Source organism: Barbatula barbatula (genome assembly GCF_947034865.1).
Source record: "Barbatula barbatula genome assembly, chromosome: 11".
Classification (NCBI taxonomy): Eukaryota; Metazoa; Chordata; class Actinopteri; order Cypriniformes; family Nemacheilidae; genus Barbatula; species Barbatula barbatula.
The window spans coordinates 13,301,650-13,319,219 of NC_136774.1; the positions used below are offsets into that span (position 1 = coordinate 13,301,650).

General features: G+C 37.9%; 1 protein-coding gene across 1 annotated transcript in view; it reads left to right on the top strand.

Annotated features, from left to right (window-relative positions):
• ghra (growth hormone receptor a) overlaps positions 1 to 17,367 on the top strand; it is a 32,939-nt gene extending 15,572 nt beyond the window's left edge. Inside the window, exons 3-9 of the mRNA XM_079467579.1 lie at positions 6,853 to 6,985; positions 7,680 to 7,843; positions 8,052 to 8,230; positions 9,956 to 10,109; positions 10,221 to 10,311; positions 10,542 to 10,611; positions 13,352 to 17,367. Coding sequence (XP_079323705.1) covers positions 6,853 to 6,985; positions 7,680 to 7,843; positions 8,052 to 8,230; positions 9,956 to 10,109; positions 10,221 to 10,311; positions 10,542 to 10,611; positions 13,352 to 14,272 — 1,712 coding nt within the window. The 3' untranslated portion in view covers positions 14,273 to 17,367. The remainder of the gene's footprint in view (positions 1 to 6,852; positions 6,986 to 7,679; positions 7,844 to 8,051; positions 8,231 to 9,955; positions 10,110 to 10,220; positions 10,312 to 10,541; positions 10,612 to 13,351) is intronic.
• Positions 17,368 to 17,570: the final 203 nt, after the last annotated feature.

A 17,570-nucleotide genomic window follows, 5' to 3' on the forward strand; every position in this document is an offset into this window, starting at 1 on the left:
ACTTAATTGATTATTTTAATTGTATTTCTCAGTAAATATTGAATTACTTAAGTTGCGGTTATGCGCTGGGGTCAGGGGCTTTTCAGATATGCGCTCATTAAGCGTTGTGTGTATGTGTGTAATTGGTGATTATTTTTAAAGGACAGAAAGAAGGAAAATTGTATAATCGCGACTGTCGTAGTGTGCCAATTACTTGTGTTGTTTATGGACAATTCATCTGAAATCCTGATGACCTTATTGATGTTGAGGTCGGTATTATCTGCAGGGAACATGTTTGTAGCAACAACAGAAAACATACTTTTTAAGAATTATAAGAAAAATTGTTTTAGACTTGTTATCTTGTTGGAAAATAAATTCCTTAAGCTGGGATCACACATTTTGCTACAATTATGAATGGAATTTGACCATAACCAATAATTCTGCCTAATCTATTCCAGTTGTGTCAGTTGTTGTTTGGAATCGCAGATAAAATCGTTCTGTGTGTGGTGTCTCAAGATTCTAGTCTTAGAATGAATTAACCAGTCCTTGCAAGTCATCCTCACTAAAGATTTAAGGTAAAAAAAAACCTACAAGAGTGACCTGACCAAGACTAAAGATTTTTATAAACTTATTTAACATTTGCAACTGGCGCCTGCGATCAATGAGTCTCATTCACGAAACAGGAGCAGCATTTTATTTGTGTAAATCGTTCTGGATTTGTAAAACCACACATAACGTTCTGTATTCTTTTATACAAACTGATGAAACTGCATTTGATGCACTGTGCATCATAATGATATTTCACAAATTTCTTTGCCCTGTCTTTTATTATAGTTTCCTTTTTAATTTTCGGTAAAACGCAGAGCTCGTCACTGTCCTTTTTTATACAGCCAATCACAGTGGAGAAGAGGCGGGACAAACACTACATTGGCCAACCATCAATGCAGAGGTTAATGTTATTACTGCGTTTTCACATTCAGGAATATTCTTGAAAATAAGATACAAGTGGCAAATATGATAACTATTGCGGATATTTCAAATCACAGCAACCAACGCATCTCCGGAATAATGGGCAGTGCCTCCAAAGCATTCTCAAGTGCCACCAGCTGGTCATTTGCAGAAGGGCATCGGGTATTATTATTTTAGCTGGCTAAAAACACTTTGGTGGATACAGTTGATTTATTTATTGGTAAGCATAGCCTATCAGTCTCTAGCCACACAAACATAAAGTCCAGGCCTGGTCTTCTTTCCCCTTCCCTCTTGTGGCTCCTCTTTTATGCCTCCGGAGCTCCTCCGTGACCGATGCGAGACTGGTGCACCTGCAGATGACGCTCGTTATAACTTGTGTAACCGGCCTCGCGCCGTTCACTCACAGGCCTCGTCCAGCCCTGCTCGCCACAATTGGGTTCACTTTATTCTTGAGAAGAGTACGGGGAGTTTAAAAGATTGATCCAGGAGTTAAAGCTGTACCTCGATCGTTTTCATCGTTGCTTCAGGACTCACAGGGTTAATTAGTTGCCAAATGGTTTCATGCATTTGCATTGCAGCTGTACTATTTTAAACAGTTGTAAAATATGTGTACACTTGACTTGATGTTTGTTTACATGTGCTGTAAATGCTTAGTTTTGATATAAAAATGAAAATAAAGAAATTATAAGAAACTGATTGTATTAGATGACTTTTACCGGTACCGCCAATATATTTGTAATATCCCATTCTTTCAACATAACATGTTTTATCCATATGAAAGATTATATATACAGGTATATTAGTTTATATATATATTATTTATATTTAAATGCCACCTCAAATTATGCAACAGAAATTATTTTTTGTCCTGGTTTTTGTAGTCGCTGTGACTTCTCTCTGCTCTGAAAATTCTCTCTGTTCTGAGACCAACGACAGTAACAACTCAACATTCACTCTCACAACAGCTCTCTGAGGCGCATGACGTAAAATGCTCGATTTCTGGACGGCCCGTTTCTTCACTTTGCAAAATGGAAAAGATCCGTGGCACTAGACGAAAAGAAAAACCTTCGTATTTTTCGTCGTGCGGATATTCACAGTCTATATGAAAGGCTTCATGAGAATATATTGTATGTGTTCTAGAACTGAGAACCGACACTCGTTATCCGAATATTAACCGTTAACTGGTAAGAATTTAATATTAAATTGGAATTAAATAAAAATACATTCTGCGTTTTTTCATCAAATAAAAATAGCAGGCCTATCTCAATCCAAAGCTTGGCTAGTTTTTATTTAATAAAGCAACATGTTTACGTCTGGCGCCTAAGAAAGGGAGTTTCATTTACTTTCCCCCAGCCAGGATAAAAGGGGAAGTTTAGAGAACTTCCAGACTATTCGGAACACAAATAAAGATATTTAGGTGACATCTGAGAGATCTCCAGGCCTCCTCATTGACATCATGGCGTCAGTTTTTGCCAAGGTCCAGAAGTACTAAAGACATTGTTAAATTGGTCCATTTAGTGATAGTGGCTCAGTTGAATTATTTGAAGTGATGAGAATGATTGTGTGCGAAAAACAAACCAAAATACCGACTTTGATCAATATATTCTCCTCTGTCTTGTCAGTTTTTGTTCACGAGAGCACTTCTCTTTTGTCTTCTTCTTGGATGAGAGCACTTTTCTGCGTTACGAGTCAGAGCACTGTCGTCCAATGGTTCAGTGCACAAACCTAATACGCATGGGTCAAAGTGCTCTCCCAAATTAAATGTCTTTGTTCTGCTGAGCACAAAGGAAGACATTTGGAAGAATGTCAGTAATTATTATCATCTTTTAAAAAACAAAAGTGCATAAATAGACAGGTAACTGGTAAAAGGACATTAACCATATACAAATGGATAAATTAGGGCCATATAACTTTTAGTTTTTACCAAATTAAGCGGACCTTTATTTTGGCGCGGGTCGCGAAGACGCTTCAGCTTCAGCTCATTTCACAGTTGCTTTACACAAACAGTGAAACTTAGAACAACTTTGTGGATGAAGTTCATGTGTTCATGTCATTTTATAGTAAGATACAGACAAATCCACGAGTGTCACGCTTGTAACATGTTAAAGTGTGCAACTAATTCACTTATAGACATGCAGAACAAGCAGAGGACATTTTTAAATAGTAGATTTCCACTTTCGTGATTCCATCTATGTTTTCCCACATCGCACGGATCATAGGTCTCTATATCAATGGACTTGATGCAGCCAGATAACAACTTTTAAACGCGAAACAAAAAAAAAATAATGGTTCGCCATTAGTTAACCTCATACACAAACAAGCACTAAAGCAAAAGCACTTTACACAAACAAGTGGCTCTGTCTAATGCACTTGCCAAAGTGTATCGCACGCGTGCTGCACTATTACATTTATTCATAGCACAGACTGATTTTTTCGTAGCATGTGCGACATATATGTATTTATTTTATAATTTATATATTGCATATATTTTATTTTTGTAATTTACCTCAAACCAATCTGCTCTTATTTTTGCAAAAAAATGCTTATATATAATAAACATAGACAATGTAAAAAAACTACTAATTACATTTTTTATGAACATCGTAAACCGGTCCTGCAGACCCGAACACCACACAAGGGTTAAGGTTTTCTTTTTTTCGCTTGATTTATCGTGTTTTGGGTGACGTACAGCTGTAGAATTATACTCAAAAGCACTTACGAAAGTGACATGAAGCCATGTACCAGACAATGCTCTTCGTCTCTTAGCGTCAGTACGATAACCACTTTGTGATTCTGCTATTAAACTCCACTAATGCTGTCCTTTCATCAAATGAGGTGGAAAAGATTGTTCAGCAACTCATAAACTCTGAGCCAGTCGAGACATTTACTTCACGGTCACAGATAAAAGTGCTTTATCAAAGGAGTTATTGCCATCCATCAAGATGCTTTAATTGCCTAAAGGGGCCATTTATTCAGAAGTTTGCAGCTTGCCGAAGTGAAAAACATTAGTCCCGACTGTCTGTCTGGTCTGGTATCCTGGTTACCGGTGGTCTGGCTTCACAGAGAGCTGAGTAAACATCATGTTTATCATTCGCAGGAAACCTTCACCAATACGAGCCATTGCTTTGTGTTATCAAGCAGGAGATGTGTCTTTGAGCAACTGTATGTTAATTTATAAAGAAAAAATGATTTTGGCTTAAGTGAAAAATAAATTGATTTCATGCTTTTTAATTGTTGTTTATGGGCATATTGCAGTCCATTAAGAATTTTCAACATCCTGGTACACGAGGATTTGTGACGTCTCTTGAGATGCAAGGAATCACAGCTCAGTACGGATCCAGAAGTTTCACAGCTGCACAAGCACGCACACAGATGAACATTCATCAACACTGCCAAACATCGCAGTGATAGATTTCCTTTTTGCACAAGTACTTTGACTCAAAGGCTCCGACTGCTGAGCATTCACAGCCCACAGTTACAACAACATGAAGCAAAACTGTTTGTATAATTTTAGAAAAGAGAACCACAAATACCACAGGAGACATGCCATTTGCATTGTGAATGTGCCCAACACATTGTAGAAAACAATGTTTTTAAGAATAGTAAACCCAAAAATTAAAATTCTTTCAGCATTTATTCACTCTTATGTTTTTCAAAATGTGAATGTCTTCGTGGAACACAAAAGAAAATATTATGAGATGTCTAAGTGGTTTCCATACAATGGAACTCAATGAGAGCCAGTGTTGTTTGAATAAACGACTCATCATAATATCTTGAGTGTTTTGCCGAAGAAATTAGATATGATATGATATGATAATAAAAGTTAAAATTGTGACCTGTCCTCTTTTACAAATAAAGATAATAATAAATAACCAGTTAAAATAGGTCAGTTCATAAAAAATTTAATCACTAAATTCTTATTTAGTTAACATAATGTATCCCATAAAGTTTATTACAAAATTATATTGATATCCCTTTCACTGGGACATGTAAAAAAAATGACATCTGACACAGTTGTATCTGTTCCCAGAGTTGAAATTTGACCCTTTTACTGCTGCTTTTGCAACATTTTTTTTAAAGCAAAATCATGCTATTTGCCCCCTTTTCAACACAAAACCAAATATTGACTAGGAACAATTTAGTGGTGATAATATCCTTATCTTCTTTTCAGCGCTCCTCAAATCAGCCGTTCATCTCAGACCCAATCAGTTCCATGTCAGGAGCTTTTATTACTGGAGTTTTAAAGGGGTGGGAACAACATAATCATATCAAAACTATGCTCATGTTATTCTGTATCTTGTACAGTTACAGAATAGAGTACTTCAGAGATTACGTATTTTTGTATGTATACCCCAATAAGCGAGTTAGCATTTTAGCACTTCCATTGCCACAAATTTAGGTCTATAGGTTTTGGCTGAAATCAGATCTGTGGTTTACAAAAAGTCTAAATATTTTGTATCATGTCTTTAAAAGTTTATATTGTCTTTAAAAAAATATTGCATATTCATATTTCGCTTTTTAGAAGAGGTTTAGTAAGGTAAAGGGAAATATTGTATATATCTAAAGTGTGTCATTTTTACCCCACTAGCGTAACCAAACAGTTCAGTGACACTCTTCCCGTCTGCCAACAGTCAGCAAACAGATCTTTACATTTGTATAACAGCACTTTTTTCTCTGTTTAGTGTATTCCCCAAACCTTTACAAGCAAGGCTTAGGCTTGCCACCATGCATGTGCATGTCCCCAGATGTGTGTTTGTATACTCATGCACTGACAAACCAGAAATCTGTGTGCAGTTTTGTAGTGCTCGGCATCTGCAGGACAGAAGGGAAGTTTATCATATAGAGGACTAGATGAAAGAAATTGAAAGAAGACAATGTGTGTGGGGGTTCCTCAGCAGAAGACTTGCTTTAGAGTAAATGAGATGTTTTACCAGCCCTACCAATCCTCCAAATCCGCATTAACTTAAGCTAGTATGCTTCAGCAGGTGCAGTTAAGAAGGCATTGAATAAAAGCGTAATATCTACATGGTGTCATAGAAAATCTTGATACCCAGCTGATTTGCTGCCACATGTGAGTCCGGCTGATTTATACTGCAGTTAGTGAAGGAGCGGAGAAATAGAGGGTGAGAAATCAATTGCACCCTCCTAGTCTTATTTATGGCTGCGCAAAATGAAGATCTTGGCACCAGAGGAGCTCGATTGCAGAAGACTGAGCTAAGAGTATGCTGAAATAGGTTTTATATGCATACATGAGCACATATATAATATTGTATTTTCTAAAGTTATATATTTCTCTAAGATATAGCGATTTAAACTAACCCATATTGTTAGTTCTTAATCTTCGGTGTCTAATTCATTCCGTACTGAGGGTGCAACCAACAGTGATTCATACCCTAAATCATGCGAGGCTTATTAAAGGGGGAGTTCCCCCCAAAAATGAAAATGAATTCACCATCTTGTCATTATTTTTTGGATTCAATTGGATTGGATTCAATTTATTGTCATTACACACATACAAGTACAGTGCAACGAAATGTCAAACCTGTATGATTTTCCTTCATCTGCAGAACACAAAAGATGATATTTTGAAGAACGTTGATAAATGAACAATGTCAGTCAAGTACCCATTTACTTGGTTTTGTGTCCATACAATAGAATTGAATGGGTACCGCCGTTGTTTTTCGGCTTGTGCTTACAGTTTAAAGGCTGTTATCAAAATGTAGGCGTCTCACAACCCACCCACCAAATTTGTCATACTTCCACTAAACGTTCATGTGACTCCGCCTTTGACATTGTGCCCGCCTCATTTCCCATTTAAAGTTTCTTCAAAAAAATCGAGGTTTCCTCAATTTGTATAATGCAGAAAGCACACACTTATGCATTTTAATTTTTCCTCCGCTTCAGATCCATCCAGAGGACCTCATTTCACTGGTTGCCGCTCTAGAGAGCAGGAGACCTTCAGATGCTGGTGGAGCACAGGCATCTTCCAGAATCTCACTCAGCCCGGAGCCCTCAGAGTATTCTACCAGACAAAAAAGTATGAGAAAGACACCAACTTCCATCCATGGAATATAGATATTAAAATAATAGTTTAATCGAAGATAAAAATAGTAAAATCATTTTCGTTACGTTATTCCAGAACCTGCTTTATTCAGGTGTACATAAACAATGTTATATTAAAATCCCATCATGTTATCTTATATGTACTTAAAATGGAGACGCTCCCTATATCATTAAAAATAATCCACTTCGGTAGCATGTCAGTAACTTCAAATCTTGTTTGAAGTCATACATTTACATTTATTCAATTGGCAGACGCTTTTATCCAAAGCGACTTACAAGTAGGAGAGCATATAAACATTTGGTCAACAACATATGCATCTGTAATACCATTAGAGTGATTGAATTCTGAGGAATATAACATTTTTGAGTGAACTATTCTTTTAAAATATATATTCCATGGCTGACTAAAACTGTTCGACCATATGGCTCCAAAGTAAACTAATGATTTGTCTTGCTAAAAAAAAGCCTTTTAAATATGTTACATCTTGCGAGTTTATTTGAGCATTTTAATCTGTGTATGTCTTTGCATATCTAATCTGGCAATGCATCTATGCAGTGTAGTTCACTGAGATGTTACTAAACTATTCAGAAATTAAATTTCTATGACGTTTACACAACGTTTGTATACAGTATGTCTAATATTCATTTCGTTATGCATTGGTGTCCAGCACCCTCGATTGGCAGGAGTGTCCAGACTACACACCCACTGTGCAGAACGAGTGTTATTTCAACAAGACCTTCACACACATCTGGACCTCCTACTGCATCCAGCTGCGCTCAGTTCCCCAGAACATAAACTATGATGAACACTGCTTTACAGTGGAAAACATAGGTAAGTAGGCACAAAGATGTCTCTGTCAATTTGTTCGGTTTGTTCACCCACTATAAATGGATGGACTGTTCTTTTAATGTCTGTAAAATTGGTTTACAGACAGCAATTTTGCTGGTTATTCAGCTGTTGTTGCATGTATTAGATTTTGATTTAGTTCGAATTTGGCTTACTCCATTTAACGTTAATACTTTCCGGCGACATCCTCCAGTGCATCCGGACCCACCAATTGGACTCAATTGGACCCTGCTAAACGTCAGCCGCTCAGGGCTTCACTTTGATGTCCTCGTGCGCTGGGCGGCCCCTCCATCAGCGGATGTTCAGATGGGCTGGATGAGTCTGGTGTACCAGGTTCAGTACCGGGTCAGGAACACCTCCCACTGGGAGTCGGTACGTCTTTATCAGCATTCATTGAAGAAGGAATTGATGAGTTATGACACTTTGTTCAACAAACCTTAATTAGAACTTCAAGCTTGTACTTGTTTTGTGAAGATTGCAATTGGCAATCAGCATTTATTGTCATTGATGACCATAAAATGGATGTGTTTGGAGAATACATGTGGAAAAATAAGAGTACAGTGTTCTCTAGGTGATTATAGAACTTGAATAGCGGTTTCCTCTCTTGGCTCTTGATGGACTTTGGCCCTTTAAGGAAGTTTAAATGAAATGGACGTACTTCACCGAACAAGGTTGTTATCTCTGTTTATGGAAAAATAAGAACCGACTTATATTTGGGTTACTGAAATAAAAGCTGGAGTTCATCATATTGAAAACTAAACCGAAACTACAAATAACAAATGGACACTTAATGAAATTACAAAGAAGATGACTCTAATCCATTGATGTGTGATATGGAAATGATTTACTGTATGTAGTCTCAGCTTCAGACATCGTTCCCACCGACCGTCGGCTAAACGTCTGAATCATAAGGCGCACTTTTCTGGAAACACTTCAGCACGTTAAAAGTCGTCACCTGATTGGTTGAATTTTACAGGATTTCCAGGAGACGTGCATGTCCACCTGTTAACAACACAAAGCCATCTGTTCGAAGAAGTAAGCTGTTGTGTTCACGTTGGTTGCAAGAAGAATTCTTCACAATCGGCTAAACACTTCATTCTTAAATGTACCGTATGTGAAGATCACGGCATAAACTCACGTTTTTGCTGTTAATGGTCTGTTACTGCGGGGACATTAAGACGCAAATTCAAACGAAACCTGATTTGTTGCTTGACCTATCAGTCATATGGTCTCTTGGGACCAAAGAAAGCGTCAGATGCTTTTTTATCCAAAGCGACTTGCATTGCACTATACATTTGTTTCTGACTATGTGCCATCCCCTGGAATCGAAACCATGACCTTGGCGTTGCTAGCGCTTTGCTCTAACCACTGAGCTACAGGAAAGCTTATAAACTTTTACAGACATGGCGTTTTATGTCACAGATTAAAACATGAAAATATTTCGACTTTTTGTAAACCACAGATCTGATTTCAGCCAAGAAATATAGACCTAAATTTGTGGCAATGGAAGTGCTAAAATGCTAACTCTCTTCTGGGGTTTGCATACAAAAATACGTAATCTCTGAAGTACTCTATTCTGTAACTGTACAAAAAGACATGAACATTTTCTGTCAAATATAATGTGAATAGGAATAATTATAAATTATCTAATGGTACGATATAGCCGTTCTAAAATGGTTAAAGCTGCTCCAGAGCGCAGATGTGCTCTGTAATTCAGGCCTGTTGTTGTGGGAGTTTTTCATCTGGGTAAATCCTGAGGAGCCATCTCAGATTACACATCTCAGACTCTTTCCCCGGTCTGCCCAGACTGAGGAGACACAGGGAAACCACACTGAGCCATATTGTAAATTACTGCCGTATGCTGGCAAGCCTGAACACATCAGCGGGCAACAATTCTGTAGACATCTCACACCAGTACATTTGCTGTTTGGTGTCTTCCAAGTGATAAACTTTAATGTTTATTTTAGTGACAGTTGCCTTACTAAATCTGTCCTAGTTCCAAAATGCAATCCTGCAAAACTGGGTTTTAGAATGAAATGAATAGATCCTTTTACATATTGGCCTACCCACAAATCCCCCTTTCTGTTTACTTTGCAGCTGGAACTGGAGAGCGGCACGCAGCAGTCCATCTATGGATTGCACACTGACAAAGAGTACGAAGTGCGGGTGCGCTGCAAGATGTCAGCCTTTGACAACTTTGGCGAGTTCAGCGACAACATCATCGTGCATGTGGCACAAATACTGAGCAAAGGCAAGACGATGCCAAGAAACTGGACTGTTTGTTTGCACAAAGTGAAATCATGGGTGACTGAAGCGTGATGAATCATCAGTGCGAGAGTTACAAGTTTTTATCTTCACACAGAATCAACATTCCCCACTACGTTGGCGTTGGTTTTTGGAGTGGTAGGTGTGGTGATTCTTCTCATCCTTCTCATCTTCTCACAGCAGCAGAGGTGAGGGAGGTTCAGGAAAAATAGTGACTTTTTTTAAACCTACAGTGTGAGGAACCAAATTCAAACAAATCTACAGCTTTAAATAAAGTGATATACTTCATTTTGATTTACTGTATTACTAGGGAAATGTGTATGATGTTTATGAAGATGTCATAATGCAAATAAATCTGTTTTATACTCTTAATATACTGTACACAAAGGCATACATTAACCCAGTTTTGCTTACACAGGTTGATGGTGATCTTTTTACCACCTATTCCTGCACCTAAAATCAAAGGCATTGACCCTGAGTTGCTGAAGGTAATGTTAAACCGTGTTTAATCGTGTTTAGCATGAGCAATGTAATGTACATTGAATTTTTGTTTAGAAATATAGTACATTTCAAAATGTGTAAACGACAAAGGCGTTAGGCCTGGAACCAAAATTCTTGGTAAAACAATGAGGGATAACTCTAAGGGGTGCATTATGCAAAATCGTACAACAGCATTATTTTTATCACAATTAAGTTGAAATAAGAAGTCTATCTGCATTGTGGCATTCATTATAAAAAATCTTACAAAAACATTATTTCAATCGTAATAAAGTTGTAATGAGAAGTCTTTCTGCAGTGTGGCATGAATTATAGCCGAGTGAGGAGGTTTTAAAAAGGTCATAGTTGTTGACATATTGTGGGTGTTCTCCTGTAATTTTCTGCCTCCTGAAAGCATTGGGAATTCATTAAACAACCCTCATATTCCATTTTTAGAGGGTGTAAGCGGTAAACACAGAACAAACACACACATGCCTACCCAGAACAATCCTTTGAATGTTGCCGCTTTATAATTGAAAATATAGTCAAACATATTATATATAATGCATATATCTGCATGTATACTACCATAATGTTCCTCTTCGTTTTTATCTAATGGTAAAGTGTTAGAAATGACTTTGTAGACAATATTATGATTGGGAGTACAAAAATATTATCAAAGAATACATGAAGGACTTGAGAAACTCACTTAGTACTGTTTATAAAGCATTTTAGAATTAAGACCGCAATACATTGATAAAAAGACAAGACAACAACATTTCTAAATTTCTCAGAATGGCCGATAAAAAGTTGATGATCAGGGCTGAGATATCCTGTCAATCACAAGAGGACAGGAAATGTAATGAATTTGGGCTCTGTGTATAGAAAATGTTAAGGAACATCACCAGTTTAATGTTCAATATTAATAGTCATTATAGACCATTTCTTCTGGCCTGCAGTTAATTTCCAGTCTATGTTTGTTAATCTGTTAATCTGGCTCTAGTCTAATAATATAACTAGTTATATTTAATTCATTTTATTTAATTTATTCTAAAAAAATTGTATTACATAAACAATTTGTTGAATTTTGTTCATTTTATTAAATAAAACAATTGTTAAAGGTTTAGTCTATTTTTGTGAATAAATTAAGAAGAGACCTGTAAATTTACTGTGCAAGCCCGTAGGCAGGGGGGATTCGGGTGGTTCGAACGAACCCCCCCTCACTGCCAAAGGTCCAGAATTTAAGTCGGTTTTTTTTCATGTGATTAATTTCATCATTATACGGAGCCGTGGAAGGGACATTGGCGAAAAAAAAACAGAAGGCGAAAAAAAAAACAGAAGACTTTCTCGTGCGCCCTTCAACGGCTCCGTATCATTGTTTAAATCAATGCTTGTGACAAATTTCTTGGTTGCTGTTTCAAATTAATATGATTATTATTGCAGGACGCATGTGTGCGCGTGCGCAGACAGAGAGAATTCTCGCAATACACTTTTCAAAGCAAAGTGAAGAAGCATCGCCTCTGAATGATGCGGGGGGAGGGGTTATATATATATATATATATATATATATATGTGGCCCCCCCACAGATTTGGACCGGCCCTCTGAACAATGCCTTATAGTGTGTTCACACCAAACGTGAATGAGGCGTTAAGCGCGAGTAATTTACATGTTAAGTCAATGCAAAGATGCAATGACCTACTTGCGGCGCGATTCGCGCAAATTGAGCGTTCGCGTGATTCGCGCGAGTTGAAGAATCTGAACTTCGGGGAAAATTCGCACTGCCAATCAGGAGCTTGCTATAGTAGGGCTGTGAGTGAGCGTCAGAATATTGGCTTTCAGACCCAAATTTCTCAGTTACTCACATAGCCTAATAATTTGTTAAATTCATAACGTACCATTGCGATAGAACTGACGAACCATCGGAAAATTTCTAAGAGACGACAAAATGGCCAAGCGGTTGGGAAAGAGAAAGGTTAATTAATATGAATAAGAAAATGTTTTGAATTTGAGTAGCACTAAACTATTAACTATTAATAAACTATCATACCATACGAGGCATAATAAATACATTTCAAATCGTAATTAAATCTCCACAGTAATTCAAGTAGTACCTCCGGCCCATGTAATTTTCTGTTACAAACCGACCCGGCCCCCCATTGAAGACAGGGAGAATTATGTGGCCCTTGCAGAAAAAAGTTTGGGGACCCCTGGTCTACAATATAATAGCCATATAAACGTAGCGTAATTATAATAATTAAAACATAGCAAAGAGGCATTGACAGAGAGTCAAGAAATGATGATGAGAAGAATTATTATTAATATTTCAGTAAAGTTATTAAATCTATTCTGTTGTTAGTGTGGTCTTTAAACTTATGAACTGTGTATGGACTGACAAAAGTGTTAAATGAGGAAGCAATTTGACAACAATGCAATAAATATTTTAGGTGCATCAAAAAGGGTGCTGGTTAAGATACCATCTGACAAGCTAATCCAGCAGAAATTAGTGCATAAAGGTCACCAAAATGAAGTATTTGAACCTCATAATTAAATACAAAAGGAGGAGAAAAACTGCAAAAAGGTCCACTTTTTGAAAAAAAGAACCTCCCCTTTCAACTGGCTGGCTACGGACCTGCTGTGTATTACATGTATTTTACACAAACACTGTAAAGTCAATCTCAACAGAATAATAAATGATGTAATACAACATCCCACTAAATAATAATTCTTCACATTTTCTCCTTGTCTGAAAGAATGGAAAGTTAGACCAGCTCAATTCCTTGCTTAGCAGTCAGGATATGTACAAGCCTGGCTCGTACCACGAGGACCCATGGGTGGAGTTCATCCAACTGGACCTGGACGACCCTATGGAGAAGAATGAGAGTTCGGACACACAGCATCTACTGGGCCTGTCCCGCTCAGGTTCTTCTCACTTCATCCATTTCAAAAGCGATGATGATTCCGGCCGTGCCAGCTGCTACGACCCGGAGATCCCGGAAGACATGCTCACCGCTTCCCTTCTGCCTGGGCATTCCGGTCGCGGAGACCCTCTGTTTTCTAGGAGCAGCTCGTCCACCACGAGCCTTAATGCTCTTCAAACATCTGAGGGTGCAGAGACACCTATTGAACCCACTACACCAAGCTGGGCCAACATGGACTTCTACGCCCAAGTAAGCGATTTCACACCTGCGGGAGAGGTGGTACTCTCGCCCGGGCAACTAAACAGCCCTCCGGAGAAAAAGAGAGAGGACGACAAGAAAATCAAGGACAACATGAAAATTCAATTCCAGCTTCTTTCCGACGGAGCTTATACCTCAGAGAACACCGTGAGGCAGCTTGCCGCTGGTATGCTGTCCGGACCCGATCAGGAGTACCAAACATTCCCACCTCGGGCTGGTGAAGAAAACCACGGCTGGAACGAAGAGTACCTGGCTCCTGTGGACGACTCCCAGACGCCGTACCTTCTGCCTGTAGCTCATCCAGCCTCAATACTGCCACCGGTGTCAGACTACACAGTAGTGCAAGAGGTGGACGGTCAGCCCAGCCTCCTCCTTAACCCTTCTACCCCACAGACATCGGTGTGCATGCACAGCCCAAACAAACAGCTCCCTGCCATGCCAAATATGCCCATGGGGTATCTTACGGCCGACCTCCTGGGGACCCTGACCCCGTGAAGTCATCATTTATGATGTTCTACCTTCTCACTGCTGGAAGCCAAAGTTGCATCAATGATGGGACAGAAAATTCATCGCGCTTGCTGCTAATGTTTCTAAGGCTTTTCTCTGCTGTAGGCTGTAAAGACGATGAAGCCGAAAGCGTTTCTTCTCTGTTGGCTGTTTTGAAGGTTTTGAAGTGCCTGAAGCTAGCTCGCCGGGAGAGTTGAAAAAAATATCAATTTAAAATCAATGACGTTGCACAGAAAAAAACAAGTCACTACCGAAGATGCTGGCTTACTTCATCAGAACAATTTTTAAGATTTGTTTGTCGTAATACATTGACAGAGATCTAGAGATACTGTGGCATTGAGAGGAAATAGATTTAGATAAAAGCAGACATATCTTTAGATAAAACGGTTTACACAGAGGTGAAAATATATTTTTTGTTTTGATTTGGCATCCCAGCTGTATATGGAATATAACAATTTTAAAAATCTATCGCATTATTTCAGGGTTGCTCAATTTTTTTGGTCTGTCCAAGCGAGGCAAATTATGCCCTGACAGAAGATGACGCCATATTTTTTCAGGCTGAAATTTCTGAACAGCCTTGATGATACCAGAACCAGCATTGTCAGATTTATGGAAGCCATTTTGAGCGCTTGAACAATCTTGCTCATTTTAACCAGCTCATGTAACTACAACGGCCAGATGTCTGAACGGTGGAGTTTCATTCTTTTCTTAAACATCAGTGTATATGGCTGTGATATTATGAGATATGAAAATATTGTGAACTTGTGATAATATAAGCCCACTGAACGTGTCATTACCTAGTTGACCTTTCTGCTATTTGTCTTGCAGGTTCTGCTTGTTCAGAAGCAAGCAAATAACACTCTTTATTTGTATTAATGTGTCCAGTGGAAATGTTGACAACACTAAGCGCGTGTAGGGTGTAGCCTTTGCTGTGCAATGTAAACCGTATGGCAGATTTTCAGATATGTTGCATTTGTACATGTAGCAGTTTTATATCGATGAAGACAGTTCTCTTACACTACACATATTTTCAATGGGAGTTACATTGCCAACAATCTGGGATAGAAGTGCCACATTTTTGTACTGGTTTTAATGGACTTTAGGGTCTAAAATTGTTGCCTGGACAATTTCTTCAGCATCATGTATATAGCCTCATGTAATGCACCACAGCCTCTACACATGGCAAAAAGCTGCTTTTGACTAGTTATTTTATTAAATCATGTATTATAATATATAATGAATAATAACTGGAGAGTCAAAAAATATTTGTATTCAAAATTATAGAATGGTTTACTTTTTAAGTTACACAGTAGAAGCATAGCCCAGAGATTTCTCACATTCTGTGCTGTTTGTTTGTATGGAAAAAGTTGTTGTATAGATGAGCTTACTTTGAGCACTTTTGTGACTTGTACATGTTCTCTGTTTTTAGAGAAAAACAATGGAGTATATGATGGTGAAAAGGCAGCCGTGGGACTAAATTGGTCCTGGCTGTGCAAATGATGCTTGAATCCCGGATCCTACATTGCTTTAGGTGTCTCTTGTACATTTTCCTACATTGCCTTTCAAAACAATTCAAAGGGGATGGATTGCCAAATTTAAATCCAATAATCTTTTTGCATTGACCTGTGGTTGGCTTTCCTATGTTGACCACAAGATCTGTGTTTTGCTATGGTCAGATCTTGTGTATGTGAATGGTCTGAAATTTGCATAGGGTAACATGTTTAAGCTAGTGGCAGTAAATGGGGGCCAATTGTGTTTGGTTACCAATGTCCTCCAAAATATCCTCTCCTCTGCAGTAGAAGGAAAGTCATAAAGGTTTGAAATGGAATGAGGGTGCGTAAATGATGAAAGAATTATCATTTTTGTAATAACCATTCATTTAAAGAAGTCCACGAATAAGTTATCTCTAATCTTTCTTGAAATTTTTTTTGGAAGGCAATGTGTGTGTTTTCATAATAACAGTTCAGGCTAATCAAATGTATTGTCTGATTTAATCATTTACGACTTTGGTGTTTCATTGCTGTCCCGTAGAATGGAGTAAATTGTCGCTTAATTATACGCTAAGCCTTTGTTATTGTGCAAACACAAAAGTACACCTAAGACAAATGGGACCAAATACTGTCGAACAATGAGCCAAGAGGCAAGCACTTAATGCTAAAGCTCGTGATCTGTGATAGAGAAATATATGGTACAGTTTGCGTCGGAGAACTTGAGCTGAAAAAAATATCTGATATTTTTGACATTTTTGAGATACTAACATATTTTGTCATGCAGTGTACAAATAGGTTCAGATAATAAACTTAAGGTAAACCACTTAGACCCCACAGCCCACACGTATACAGAAAAAAAACAAATAAGCTAGTGGTAAAGCATAGATGGGGTGATTATGTAACGTTACAGTAATGTTTAACAGTTTCACTTGGAAAGTCCTGCACACTTATATATGTGTATATATGATAAATAGTGGACTTGTATGTAATGCATTCAATCCTAACACTGTGCTAAGCGATGTGCCATTCTTTTATTTGTAAAGATGTTGCCTTACTAAGGAATAGAAAGTATTACAGGCCTCTTCTGCTGCTGGCATTGCTGGGAAATCAGCATGTTCGTGTTTAAATGGAAACGTCTTAAGCTGTGTACGACATGCATTTTAGCTTGTTCTGTATGTTTATTGTTCTGTAAATTTCCCTTTATATTTTTTATGTAGCATCTCTCAATTTAGCTTCTTACGTTCTTGAATGCAGAGCCAACTTGGCAAAGATGTATATGTGCACGTGCAAGATGACAAATGCACAGGATATATTGACATACTAGTACATTTAATCCTCTTCATAGTTTTACATGTTTGTGACTATGTAGGTTTTGTGCCAATTTTTCATCAAATGATGTGTTTGCCTAACATGGATGCACACACAGCTAAGCATTCGAGACAGTATGAAAGAACTTAATTCTAGTTTGTTATTGGAACATTTGTTTGGTTTGCTGGCTGGTTGAATTTATCATACCTCAAATGAACAATTTTCAGTATTTGCTTTGTTTTCTTCAATTTAATAAAGATAATAAAGCTTCAAACTGTTTGATTAATTGCTGTTTTTTGTATTATATTTGTTATGTTATGTTATGCTACGGTTGAGTAGTGAGGATACTGGAGAAAATACCTTGCCTGTTGAGAATGAATAGAAATGATTTTGAGTTTTATTCAGGGACAACAACGAAGAAGTTCACAAATAGTTTATTTTAAGAATAAAGTCTCAAGTTATGGGCACCTGGAAATCTTCTTTTGTAT